The 13,499-nt window shown below is 39.7% G+C and overlaps 2 protein-coding genes and 1 long non-coding RNA gene across 5 annotated transcripts in view; 2 read left to right on the plus strand and 1 right to left on the minus strand.

Moving 5' to 3' along the window:
* Positions 1-3,847, plus strand: part of trpm7 (transient receptor potential cation channel, subfamily M, member 7) — a 40,666-nt gene extending 36,819 nt beyond the window's left edge. The window contains exons 37-40 of the mRNA XM_058088608.2: positions 1,292-1,497; positions 1,561-1,612; positions 2,919-3,025; positions 3,083-3,847. Coding sequence (XP_057944591.2) covers positions 1,292-1,497; positions 1,561-1,612; positions 2,919-3,025; positions 3,083-3,195 — 478 coding nt within the window. The 3' untranslated portion in view covers positions 3,196-3,847. The remainder of the gene's footprint in view (positions 1-1,291; positions 1,498-1,560; positions 1,613-2,918; positions 3,026-3,082) is intronic.
* Positions 3,848-4,581: 734 nt separating this feature from the next.
* On the plus strand, positions 4,582-6,197 carry LOC131139589 (uncharacterized). The gene is made up of 5 exons (XR_009132273.2): positions 4,582-4,753; positions 4,827-4,921; positions 5,422-5,498; positions 5,576-5,628; positions 5,701-6,197. It is a non-coding gene; the product is annotated as an uncharacterized LOC131139589 (long non-coding RNA).
* A 286-nt stretch (positions 6,198-6,483) lies between these two features.
* bcl2l10 (BCL2 like 10) lies at positions 6,484-13,322 on the minus strand. Of its 3 annotated transcripts, none has more exons than XM_058089323.2 (3): positions 13,230-13,322; positions 9,115-9,591; positions 6,484-7,290 (listed from the first exon to the last, which is right to left on the minus strand). In XM_058089323.2, the coding sequence occupies exons 1-3, from the start codon at positions 13,269-13,271 to the stop codon at positions 7,171-7,173; spliced, it is 639 nt and encodes a 212-aa protein (XP_057945306.2). In that variant the 5' UTR covers positions 13,272-13,322; the 3' UTR covers positions 6,484-7,170. The 3 variants fall into 3 exon arrangements, with proteins under 3 accessions (XP_057945306.2, XP_078651679.1, XP_057945310.2); XM_078795553.1 differs by lacking the exon at positions 13,230-13,322 and adding an exon at positions 11,431-11,545; XM_058089327.2 differs by lacking the exon at positions 13,230-13,322 and adding an exon at positions 10,669-11,393.
* Between the last annotated feature and the right edge of the window lie 177 nt (positions 13,323-13,499).

Raw genomic sequence — 13,499 nt, forward strand, 5'->3', positions numbered from 1 at the left:
TTTGTTCACTTCCTGCTTTCCATAATACAGTTTTTGTTTTTTTTTTTAATTTTGTAATTTTTTGTCCCGTACCAAAGTACGAGGTGATATGACCATCCAATGACATAATGGGTACCATAGTAAGTGTCAATATAGTGATATGTATAGCACATCATGACTGGTTCAAGACTCTTCATCCTTGTATTTAGCAAACATCAACTGCTTGTATTGTTTCTTGAATTGGCTCATCGTTGTGCATTGTTTGAGTTCCTTACTCAATCCATTCCATAGTTTGATTCCACATACTGAAATGCTATGGCTTTTTAACGTAGTCCTAGCATATAAGTGTTTCAAATGTAGTTCTTCCCTGAGATCATATTTCTCCTCTCTTGTAGAGAAGTATTGGATGACATTTTTAGCTAATTGGTTATTTTTAGCCTTATGCATTATTTTAGCTGTTTGAAGATTAATTATATCAGCAAGTTTAAGTCTTTGTGATTTTAGAAATAAGGAGTTAGTATGTTCTCTGTAGGCTGCATTATGAATTATCCTTACTGACCTTTTTTGCAGTACATGTAGCGATTGAAGATTGTTTCTATAGTTATTAGCCCATATTTCCACACAATAAGTAAGATATGGTAGAACCAGAGAGCAATAAAGAGTGTGGAGTGATTTCTGATTGAGAACAAATTTTGCTTTGTTGAATATTGAAATATTTCTGGCCACCTTATGTTGTATATTTGTAATATGAGGTAACAGTAGAAAAAGTAACTTTTCCCCAAGCGAACTTTTCCTGCTACTCACTTTTAAGATGATGATCAGTGATGAAGTTATCAAATAACAGGATTTCATAATCGAATATGATTTGTTAGATTTTGTGCATTGAATAAGAGGTTTGGTCAACATGGTATTTGTAAAATCATGGTTAGAAGTTAAATATACCGCCAAACACAAACAGAACTTTGGTTAGTGTTCGCTCTCATACTGAGTCGGACCTTATGGGACGAATGAATGACCTTAACCAAGACGCTACTGTATTTAAAACTGTTAACCAGGTCATCCACAGATGACATTTACAGTATGATCCAGGTTTTATGTGATTTATTTATCGTTCTGGGTGTCACCATGACTCTGCAACTCAGTTTCTCACCTAACTCGATGGACAGGCTTCTTTTATACGTTTTTATATCCGTGTAGTCATCGCTATCTATGACGGTAATAATGACCGTCTACTGTACGTTATAGCCATCCGTCTTCCATTTTTTTTAATGTTCAGATATATTTTCTTGAGTGTAAATATTCTTCCTTGCAGGTTCTTGGAGGTGTACCTGCTCTACTGTCACTCGGCAGGCCAGTGGTTCGCCATCGAGGAGTGCATCACGGGGGAGTTCAGGAAGTTCAACAACAACAACGGCGACGAGATCGTTCCCACCAACCTGCTCGAGGAGACCATGCTGGCCTTCAGCCACTGGACCTACGAGTACACGCGAGGCGAGCTGCTGGTGCTAGACCTGCAGGGTAAGAAGGACGATATCACCTTCACCTTGGAGGAACATTTATACACGTGACATTTCTCTGCAGGGGTTGGAGAGATTCTGACGGATCCATCCGTGATAAAGAGCGGCGAGAAAGGGTACGCTTTTACAAACTTGTACTGCATGACTGATTAGTGCTAAATTCACCTCTTTGGTCTCTTTGATCATGCTAGCACAAGGTCAACATACAGCATGTGGAACTATTACAATATTACCCAACATGTCCTTACTCGTAAACGGAACACAAAGATACCTCATTCACAACTCCTAAAGTGGGCGGCTGTCTGCCTCGAGCAGCACTTGAATGTTTTTTTGAAACGGATGAACACAAATGCATATTTAGCAAATGTGTATTTTAAAGGCATATTTCACAATATAATATTTGTACTAATGCAACATACCAGAGATGTCAACATTGCAACATTTACAAAAATATTCAGAGAAAAAAGTTGTAATATAATGAGAAAAAGTTTACATAATGAGGAAATTAATATAATTTTGGTAGCGTAAGCTTCAAATATTGAAGAAAAACGCATTCTTTTTGAAAGTCATTATATTGTGGAAAAACAACAACACTGTAATTTCTGGAAAGCTTGAATGTTACGTAATGAAGTGAAAATGTTTTGGCTTAAAGTCATGATTATGAGGGGGGGAAATGTACAAAAATTTTTCGAAAATAAAAAAAGAGCAGAAATTGAAAAAATAACTACTGAAAAATTGTTAAAAAGTAAAAAAAAAAAAACTTGTAATGTAAAAAAATATTTTTTTATTTATATTTTTTTAGAAGTTGTAGTATGACCAAGTCTAAAGTCTAACATTTTAAACATTTTTGGTGGATTTTTTTTTTTTTTTTGCTTTTGAAAAAGAAGTTTGAGTAAAGTTAAAATTTTACAAAGACAAAATTTATAAGGATTATTTAAGAAGAAAATTTAACTATTTGGAATATAAAAAAAACAACAGCAAAAGTGACCCTTTCACTATGTTATATATGCAATATATAAATATGTTACATATTGTTTGTAATCATGTCCTGCATTGTTCAGTGTTCAATGTCCTCCGCCGGCCCCACAGCAAACATATCATTATCAAATACATCAACTTTTTCGGTATCAGCCCCAATAATCCCATATCAGTTGGGCAAAACTATGAACATCCAGCAGCAACTCAACATTTTAGCATGACTACTATTTTTACAAACGATACCGAACCAAGTGTACAATCTACCTTAATATGGCTTTTTTTTAGCCTGCTTTAGCTGAGAGGTGTCGCCCCGATGATGTCACTTCCTGAAATGAGTCACAACTCTTTGCCATGAACTATGAATGCGATTCATGCAAATTTATCGTATATGGGACACATGGCTAAGATTTCACTTTCTTTATACGTGTGTCTGCCGCCCCACAGGTCTTACGACATGATCTTTGGGCCCGCCAACCTGGGTGACGACGCCATTCGTAACTTTCGTGCTAAACATCACTGCAATTCCTGCTGTCGGAAGCTCAAACTTCCTGGTAAGAGATTCTTTTCTTTACAATTGAATCCTTCCACTGATTGTTTTTTTTGTTCAGATTTAAAGAGGAACGAATACACGCCTGATAAGGTGACCTTCCCGCAAGAAGACCCGCCCAACCCTGGAAGCGGAGCCAAGGAGTTCCACCAATCAATGAAGCTGATGCTGTGATGACTTTTTAGCGGTCGTGAAGTCTTTTCGCTGCTTTCCTCCGATCCTCCAATCATAGCCGAGGAGCCAATCAACTGGAAGAACCCCCACTCCGGGACGTCATCACTCATGATATTTAAAAAAAAAAAAAAAAGTTCTAAGTATGACGGCACGAGAAGGTACATGAATTATTATACAAGTTTATTATTTATTGACGTTTGTTGATGTTGCCTTGTTTTAACACACATATATGAAATGAAATCAAAGTGCATTGTATATCTGTTACAGCATCACCGCAGTCGTCATTTTTATTCTTCTAATTATGTGCAAACCGAGACGTGTATCCCTGCTTTTTATCACCTTGATGAAATCATGTAAGAAAGAACAATGGGCAGATTGCAATGCAACTTTTACAGGACTTTGTGTGTCACTTTTATTGTGTTGGAAAGTGTGTCCGCTCAAAAGAGTTTTATGGTTACAAAGGTACTATTGCAAATATCTTTGTCATGGCCTGTCCTGTGAGCAGATGACAAGCCACTGTATCTTATAGATACTGCTGTCTGCATGTACTCATTATACCAATATTTTATTCAGGGCACACTAAAAGGGTATTACTGTATACATTTTGTACTGAACTGCATTTTAAACTACCGTAATAAAATCTTTCAAGGAGTTTTGTTTGTCATACATTTGTATGGGACACCCCCCTTCCCAAATATATATTTTCACAAAAGCTACAAATTGAGGTTTTCATTTACTCTTGTTATGCAACTATTGCATTAACTCAATTCAAAATTACATTGCCATTAGGGCAGATATCAAAAAAGTATAATAAAAGCACCACAATATGAATAAAACCACCAAAGAAAAGATTACCTTAACTCTTTGTCTTTTCGCAACATGTTCGGCTGTAATATAAACATCTAAAATAAGACCGTTTTAAAAGTACAGCCATTAAATGAGTCATGTCGATACTGTTTTTAGTTCTCCTAAATTAGCAGTTAGCTTGATGTGCTTTTGAATGTCACTTATTAGCGAGACAGTATCGTTTCAAAACAACAAACGTTTGACTCACATCGCTGAGTGAACGGTTACTCTCACAAACGGCAAAAGGAGTCGGTGCAGTAGTTCAGGTTTCTTTGATAACTCACCCAAACCTGACCCAACCTGAATATATTAAAGGTTCCAACAGTTTCAGTATCATTTTGACTGTGATACAGATTAACATGACTACTTTCACTTTCTGAATGACTCCGGCAAGTTTAAATTCATTTATTTATTTTCACAATATTCATTTTTGAAGTACAAGTGACATTAGCATTATAATGCTAATGCTGAGTCACCTCCATTGAAAGGAAGATGATGATGCAGTGAGTATGTGACATAAACAAACTGGGCAAACTGGAAGACAAGTGGCCCCTCCCGCTGGGCGTGTTGGGGCTTATAAGAAGAGTGTTTAGATGAGGATGACTTGTCATTTTAATCAACTTTAATCGACGGTACTCGACTGAGCTCCAACCTTGCTAGCCCACACAACAACAACAACAACAACAATGCCGGAAGTCATCATTGAGTACTGGTAAGTTGGGAAGTCCTGATATTGTCAAGTGCGTTGTTGTGTGATTGTGTAGTGATTGTGTGTTGTGTTCCAGCAATGGATGAGGGTACAAGTGGAGGTATAACGACCTCGCTGCGGCTCTTCAGCAGATCCCCGGAGTGAAGGTTTTTGGCAAACACGGGAGGAGAGGTAATCATTAAAACACGCAATTAATTCAAAATAATTGAATAAAAACAAAATTATATACGTTAGGCTGGCATATTATCAATGTAAGTTAGGATAATATAATTAATAAAAAATTAATAATTTTGCTAATATTAATGAAAATACTAATTAACAATTTAATATAGATATAGAATTAAACAGGTTTGAAAGATGGGCGTGGCCGCAATTTAAAGATATAGCACGTTTGCCATCTCCCGGCCAATATTGGTACTGCAGTTTGCGTGACGTCAGAGTATTGACTTTTCAGTCTTGTATCATGTATTCCAAAAACAAATGTTTACTGCTTCTTGCAATACGTCATCAAATATTTTTGCTTTATTCAGGGTTAAAAAAAAGACTTTAGAAATAGTAAAAACAGCAAAAAATAGAAGTAGCAAACAAGCAAAACTAAAGTCTTTTTTTTAACCTTGCTTTTGTTGTAAAAGTGCTGAGCCAAAGAACTGATGCTATGTTGTTGACCACAGACAGTTTCGAGGTGACCGTGGACGGCCAGTTGATCTACTCCAAACTGAAAATCGGCGCTTTCCCGTCTAAAAACGAGGTGTCAGGCACAGCATCCATCCAAAGGTGATTTAAGACACGTGATGCATGATTAAACGACTTTGTTGTGTTTCTTAGATTGTGTCGACGGTGCACGCGATGTCCAATGCTAGAAAGTAGACACGGACACGGTGAGCATCACATCAAGGTGATCAAGGTCAGCGGCCCGCTGCCTTCATTCATGACATCTGTCCCTTTTGCAGATAAAACCAAAGCATGATGGGATGGACTGCAATAGGCCGGACGCCGACTTCCTTCTTTGAATGACTGTGCACGCTGAAAGCACAAAAGGGTGTGCACACGATGTAAAGCCTTAGAAGGTTTTTAGCTGATCTGGAGTCTGTTGGGAGTGTTCTCATCATGAGTCTGGTATATAAACTTAATAGGGGAAGGGAGCTGCTTCGCTTTTTTCTGTTTGATTTTAAAGCAATGGTGGGGAACCTGTGGTATGTGGGCCATCATTTTATTGAACATGCAATTCATAAAAAGCATTGGGGGGAAAAAACGCTCCAGTAACATTGAACACAAATCTTTGCATCCTATTTTTTCATAATTTGGTACTTAAAAATGGTTCCCCATCAAATCATAATTTGGTACTTAAAACATGGTTCCCCACCCAATCAAGATACAATACTTGCTTCTTGACAAGAACAAGCATTTGTATCCTACTGCAAATAAAGTGCATCTTTCTGCTAAACAATCTATGTCTTTGTAGTTTTTCTTTGTAGTGTACTAGGTGGGCAGTAGCGGTTATAATGCCACTTTTATTTCTTTGCCATGTAGCTGTAGCTATCAAACTGTAGTAGCACTGTTGGGGGGGGGGGAAAGTAAAAAAAAAAAAAAAAGACTATTTTCCAACCTGAAATATATAATCTACATATAAAAGGTCTTAAAAAATAAAGGGAAATGTTCCCGCGGTGAGTACAAGCTACATACGTTGAAGCTGTGAGCTGTGATGTCAGCGTCAGTAACAACAACAACAATACTTCTGGCAAAGCAACAAAATGCCGCTTTTATCATCACTTTTATTATAAAACCGTGTCAAATAAATAGAACAAAAACAATGTAAAAATATAACAAGTCTGTTTTGGGGGCGGTGTTGCCATAGCAACTGTTATCCGATTGGTCCCTGGAGTCGTAGGAAGAAAAAGAAAAAGAAAAAAGGTACATTTCACAACAAATAGCACCATCGTCGTGTGGTCGTCAGCTCTGCTGACCAGGCGAGACACACGGAAACACACAAGACAAAAGAATCAAGTCAATTCACCGCAGGTTGGTTTAGAAAACAAGAAAAAAGGGGGCCAGTTTCCTTTCTTATAAATATAATATATTAATATATTAATTTATACATTGTAGAGCACAACTCAGATCAAGAAGTGAAGCTATGACTAAAAAAAAAAGGCAGCTCAAGTTTAAAAGCAAACAAAACGCTGAGGGAGGCTTCACCAATCAAAGTGTTTACATACACGCTGCGTCGTGCGTCAGGCACGCCAACACGTGCGAAGGCATTGAGATCAGTTGTACAATCGAAGGGGGGGGGGGGGGGTAGGAGACCACCGTGAGAGTTGAGTGTGCGCCTGGAAACATTCGGCCCTTTCGAGGAGCAGCTTGATTCTGCAGCATGTTGATGTTAGGTTCGAGAGAACAAAGAAAGAAAACAAGTGTGTGTGTGGCTAGCGTACGAGCAGAAAGGTGAGGCCGGCGAGGCCGACACCAGCCGCGGCGAACAACGCCGTCTTCATGGACAAGTCTTGACTGGCCTCTCTGCTGCTGCAGAACTTGCGGAAACCCTCCTGCAAAAACACAACGAGGCCAATCAGTGAGCATGAAAGCACTTTTACACACAAACCTGACCAATGAGCAAACTATGATATAAATAAAGTCTATCCAGGGAGACGTCCTGCTTTCACTACTTGCCAGTTACCACCAGAGGGCGCCGTTAAGTTCCTAATAGAAAGAGCAACGGTTGAGGGCTTTCTCCTGAAAGGGATTACCATAGCAAGCAGATATATTTTCTAACCAATTTACATATTTAAAAATAGTATCACTTTTTTAATTTTTAGAGAAAAAGATTCAAGAAAATATATGTATTTCATGGCAGCTAGACAGTTATTGTCTGAATTGTCTGAAAAAAAAACAGAAATAAACCACAAACGTTCTGAAGTAAGGATGCTCTGATCAACAGGCCATCTATTAGATATTATTATATAAAAATATTGACATCAGATGGTGTTTTATAGATATGGTTATTATAGCTGCAAAACGCTGCCTGTGCCTCATTCACCTTGGCAGTGCTGGCACCCTTTCCAGGAGAATCACCCTGAGACCATTTACCCCAAAACATTCAATGCTATATTTATTTTTAGATTGCATTAGCTTAAATATGTACAACAATTTTGACAATTTTACCTCAAGACTTGACATTTTTTTTTCTTGTGTGATTACAACTTTTCTCATAGAATCATAATAAATAGACTTGTAACATAACTTTGCTGCAATTTTACTCATTTTCATAATATTGAGAGTTATTTTCACAATGTTTTCTGGTAACAAACATTTACCTTGCCCCAACTGTACACACTTCAAATGTCACAATGACTTTTCCTGATTATGACAATATACTAACTTTATTTGAGTAACATTGTTTTTTTTTTTTTTACAGGCAATGGTTGAGTTGAACTTGAAATATTGTTGAGTGTCAATATTTGGGAGAGGAAATGAGCAAGGATGCCTCTGAGGGGTATTTCCACATCCAGTGGTCACGCTGTGCTGACGTCTGCAATGTCACAATAACCCCAACAGCACGTTGGCTGCCAGAAAGTCTGAACAAGTTGTGCAAAAATGTCCACAAATGTTGTGTGTTTTGCACAAAAGCGCAGGTTCAAATATGAAGATAGATTGCGTCAGTGAGGTCACGGCAGGCAGCTGGAGTACACCTGCCGTCACGTCCAGGTGTTCCGTACACAGCTGCTGCTTTGTCTCGCTACAACTTTCTATCATGACAACATCGACTTGGCCGTTGCCGCTAACTCCAGTTGGCTGAGCTTTTTGTGTCAGTTGAGAGCAGCTGCCAACTCTGCGTGCTAATGTGTGTGTCCATTCATAAAAGCAGACAGTCAACTGCTCCTAGAAAAGGCTATTTATGAAGCGTCTCTGTTCAGAAATAGACCCCCCCCTCCAAGTAAGAACACTAAACAACAAGCTGTGGCTCAACAAGATGTCTGGTAATCTGTCTCACCATGAAGACAAAAAAAATGTCAAATAAAACCAGAGTGACAAACACCCCCCCTCCCCGCCCCGGGAAATTCGGGGAAACAGTGAAGTGGGTTGCTGACCTCATTATATGCAAGTGTCTGCTTACACAGTGAAATAGAAAGTGTGAACATGATCAAAGTAGGTGCTTTCCAATGTCAAGACGCTTCATTGACTTTCACTTTTAAGTCTTAAGTCCCTCTGGGCCTTTTTAACACTTAAACCACTGTAAACCTTCAGAAACTGACCCACACACATTTACATTTGAGCCTATTCTCAAATGTGAAAGTGCCCCTAGTGAGTAGTTCCCATGCAGTAGAAGTAGTAGTAGTTAGTAGTACAGAATAAACGGGAGTAGCACTAACCCATTCACCGTTCTCCAGCAGCCAGTCTTTCTTCTCCCCTCCCAGGAAATCAGCGATCGTCTCTGCCAGCCTCCGGCACATTTCAGGCTCCTGTCTGAGGTCCAGCCCCGGCTTGGCGGCGGTCTCCTTCTGCTCCTTCGGCTCTTTTTGCTCCTGCAGCATCCTGGCCAGCACCCCGGTAAAGGCGAAGAGGGACACCACCCTCCCCCAGTTCAAGAGTCCATCACCCACCAGCTCGACCATCACCTTCCTGAGGCTGGAGCACAGGTCCGGCCCGCACTGTCTGAGGAAGGTCTGAGCCAGGGTCTGGAAGCGAGCCTTGTTCTGCGCCTCCATATCCTGGGCCACACGCCTCATAGCGGCGGCTGATTCGCTGGGAGGTGGTGACGGAGGGGCCGAGCGGGCGCTGGTGCAGCACAGGGCCAGGTAGTCCTCGGCCAGGGCCAGTGTCTCTTTCCACAGCCCGCACGACATTTTCTGCAAACAAGACCATAATGCATTGACTAACAAACACACTTCTAGGGAACTAAAGAGGAAGTACTGAATATTCATTCATTCATTTTCTACCGCTTTTCCTCACGAGGGTCGCGGGGGTTGCTGGAGCCTATCCCAGCTGTCTTCGGGCGAGAGGCGGGGTACACCCTGGACTGGTCGGCAGCCAATCACAGGGCACATATAGACAAACAACCATTCACACTCACATTCATACCTATGGACAATTTGGAGTCACCAATTAACCTAGCATGTTTTTGGAGTGTGGGAGGAAACCGCAGTACCCGGAGAAAACCCACGCATGCACGGGGAGAACATGCAAACTCCACACAGAGATGGCAGAGTGTGGAATTGAACCCTGGTCTCCTAGCTGTGAGGTCTGCGTGCTAGCCACTAGACCGCCGTGCCGCCCAGTACTGAATATGCACCAGGATATGACTCTGGAAAAACTGTTGATTTTGTTAATACTTGGGTTGTTTATATTGTTTATTTTTCTATATTGTGTATTTTGTACTGCTTAACTGACTCTGCACTCTTGCTGCTGTGCAATACAAATTTCCCCACTGAGGGACGAATAAAGGCATATCTTAATCTTAATCAAAGCCCCATGATAAACCCATTTAAACTTAGAAGCTAAAACATTACATGCATAAAGGGATTTTATGCCTGCTCAAAGTTGATTCAACACCCAATAATAGTAATAATAAAAGGCCCATTTCTTCTGTAGACCACCCGTCTGCCTGGAGATGGCATGAATCGCCTCCCAGACCCGCCGTACTGTACCTGGTAGTCTTGATTGTGGGCGGAATCCCCCCATGCAACACAGCATCAGTGAGAGCTGTCTTTTTATGGCTAGCTCTTCTACAGCAGAGTAGCAAATATTTGCAGCTGTGTGTCGGCCAGACATGCACTTCAAGTCCAAACTCAATGTCACACCCCAGCCGCTCCAGCTTGACCAAGTCACCAGGCATCACAGACATTGGTTCTTTCTACTAGTTTTTTTTTTGTTTTGAAAGACTACAAAGCCCACTGAAAACGCACCAAAAGTGGGTCATGACTCACCGGTTGAGAATCAGTGCTCTCTAAGACTGGAAAGATGCTGTTTTCATGCACCTACTGCAAAAACACTATTCAAAGATCGCCTATACAACAGGAGTGTTCTACTGTTTTAAGGACCTCCTTTACAAAAGTCAAAGATCCTCTGTATGCTGACATGAGTGCTCTGATATTTTTAAGAACTTACAGCAAGGACCGTAGTAAAATATCCTATACATTATCATAAACAAGGAGTAAGCTACAAAAACGGCGGTCAGTCTGGAGTTTTGAATTATGCTAACGTGGTAATGTGATGACATTACCGGGCCGCCGTTGGCCCGCGAGTACCCAGTTGAATTGAATAAGACAGTTAAGCTAGGTTAGCATTAGCCGGCCAACTGAAAGGGTCGTCTTAACGAAAACCGGCTGATAAATGTGGCAAAATTGCGTCTAAATTACAAACACGACTCCCCCACAAAATATAAATGTGTTAGACAACGTCGTTTGAAGTGGTTATTACGGGGCTCGAAGCAGTGAACTTGAGTTTAGCTCGCCGGCTTCTACGGCAGCTAGTTTGCCGTTGATGTGTTACCAGAGCAATGGAGGACACAAAGGACCTACTTCACTCCAACGGAACACCGACTCTTTAAACTCAAGGCTGCCTAAGCGGCGCCACCGCACACTCGGGTCTCTTCGCACCAGCAAACGCACAAATAACGCCACATAAATGCAACGACATATAAAAGAAAATTCATTTCATCACGGTTTAGGTGAAACAAAAGCGCTTACCCTCCCAGCGATAATCAGACGGCTCTCTGTTCAGCAGAGTAGACGGACGGCGGAAGGAGACGTTAAATGCTGGGGTCCAAAGCGGCTCGCCTTTTGACTGTCTAACTCCGCCTGCAACGGTTTAAAAAAAAAGCAAATCAAAGAGTTCAAAAGTCCCTTTGTTACTAACTTTCATGACGACATCAAAGACACTAAAGACAAAAACAGCACATATATTTCCCCCCCTAAAAAAGTTTAGACAGTGAAACTGACTTTTTTTCCCAGATAAATGTCATGTTTTACATTTTAACCTCTTCCTTTTCTCTGCTTCCATTTTTTAAACATATATCTAAATTATAGTGTATGTATATACTGTACATCCAATTGCATCACTTGTATTCCCCATGAAAAGTACATAAAAACATTTATTTACAATATTAATTCATACAATCCAGATACGACTTATGTCTGATCTTAATACATGCGTAAAAACAGGCTTATACAAACCTCTTATACAAACCAATAGAAACCTGATGCAGTAAACATAGCAAAAATGAAATATATGTTACTATGATGAACAGCGAGTACATCAGCTGACTTAGCTATTATCTTACGCCAACTAATCAAAAAATTTAGCTATTGTATGTAGCCTTGATGATGTGATTAAGGTGATTATTGAGCACTAATCACTGTAGTGATTGTAGTGATTGTACCCTATAGAGATGCTGCCACCATCAATATGTAACTTATTATATATGTATACTATAGTATATAGTACAGTGCATAGTATATTACTATTATTTTAAATAATAGCAATAATATTGGTTTATACAATAATTGTATATTTGTAAGCATTATTTATATTTCTATTTGCTATATAAAATGATGAATGAATGACTGTAATACCATGCCTCTATGGTTTCCAGGCTGTGCTTCTGCTTTAGTGATGAATATGAGGAAATGTGAATAAAGCATTATAATATTTGCTCTTTGGTCAAACAAATGAAAGCAAGCACATGATATTGTTTGGCGCATCTGGCGTTATCTCGCTTGTCATTCCCCTGCCAGTCCCTCACACCGGGTACTTTCCCATCTATGAATATTCAATTTCATGTCGAGAAATAGTGACTCAATTAAATAAATGACAGTAAAAAGCGTCTAATGTTATTATTATTGGTGGTCTGAGATTGGAAAACAAGTGTTTTTCTGTGATAAAAACTAGAAAAGCAGTCCATCAATGCTGTCATGTCACGCAATGGAAACGTGGATGCCTCACCTTTGACCTGTGCTAACATGAAAAAAACAAAAGAATCAATACTCCATAATCTCATAAGACAACCTAGTAATGGATCAGTAGTACTTCATTTCATACTCCAAACTTTCTTCTAAACTGTGGCCACTGGGTTCGTTCATTTGGAGCCTGTGACGCAAAAAAAACATCATAAATTAAGTTTATTGTTTATTTCTACAATGGAACCTCCGTTTACGTCATTTAACCTGGTGAGGTCGGACAAAAACCAAAACATACGAAAACCGAATCCATTTTCTAATAAGAAATCCAACGAATCCTTCCCAGAAACCCAAAAATACTACACAATATACATTTTATAAATTATACCAAAGCGAAATACATAAAAATTAATTGCCCAAAGGAACATTTAATCTCCCTACTATCTATATATAAATATTTGGTGAACACTAATGCGTGGAGAAAGGCTTGGGAGGAACCGGAAGAGCAACGCGGACGCTTTTTCACTCTAAATCGTTACAAACGTGACTTTAAAGAGCTAGAGGACGGTTAGAGCCGTATACTTACTCACTTGTAGTTTATTGTAAAGTCCAGTGGCAGTTACAATCATCATTACTCACGCATCGGTCTAGCTCACTTTCTGTTATGTGTCTCCTTTAAAGTATTCCCCCTGAAGTCTGTGTTTACAGGTTCCTACCTTGGATTTCAAGGTAGTTGCATTACAACAGACGCCACCTTTATCTTCGTTTTTCTTAATTCCAATACGAAATCAACGCACTGGTACTTAAAACTTTTTTGCAACGGTATTTATTGATTTTGTAACAGAGCAGGTTAAGATTGC

Source organism: Doryrhamphus excisus, linkage group LG13, assembly GCF_037039965.1.
Source record: "Doryrhamphus excisus strain RoL-2023G ecotype Guam linkage group LG13, RoL_Dexc_Guam_v1.1, whole genome shotgun sequence".
In the NCBI taxonomy this organism is placed as follows: Eukaryota; Metazoa; Chordata; class Actinopteri; order Syngnathiformes; family Syngnathidae; genus Doryrhamphus; species Doryrhamphus excisus.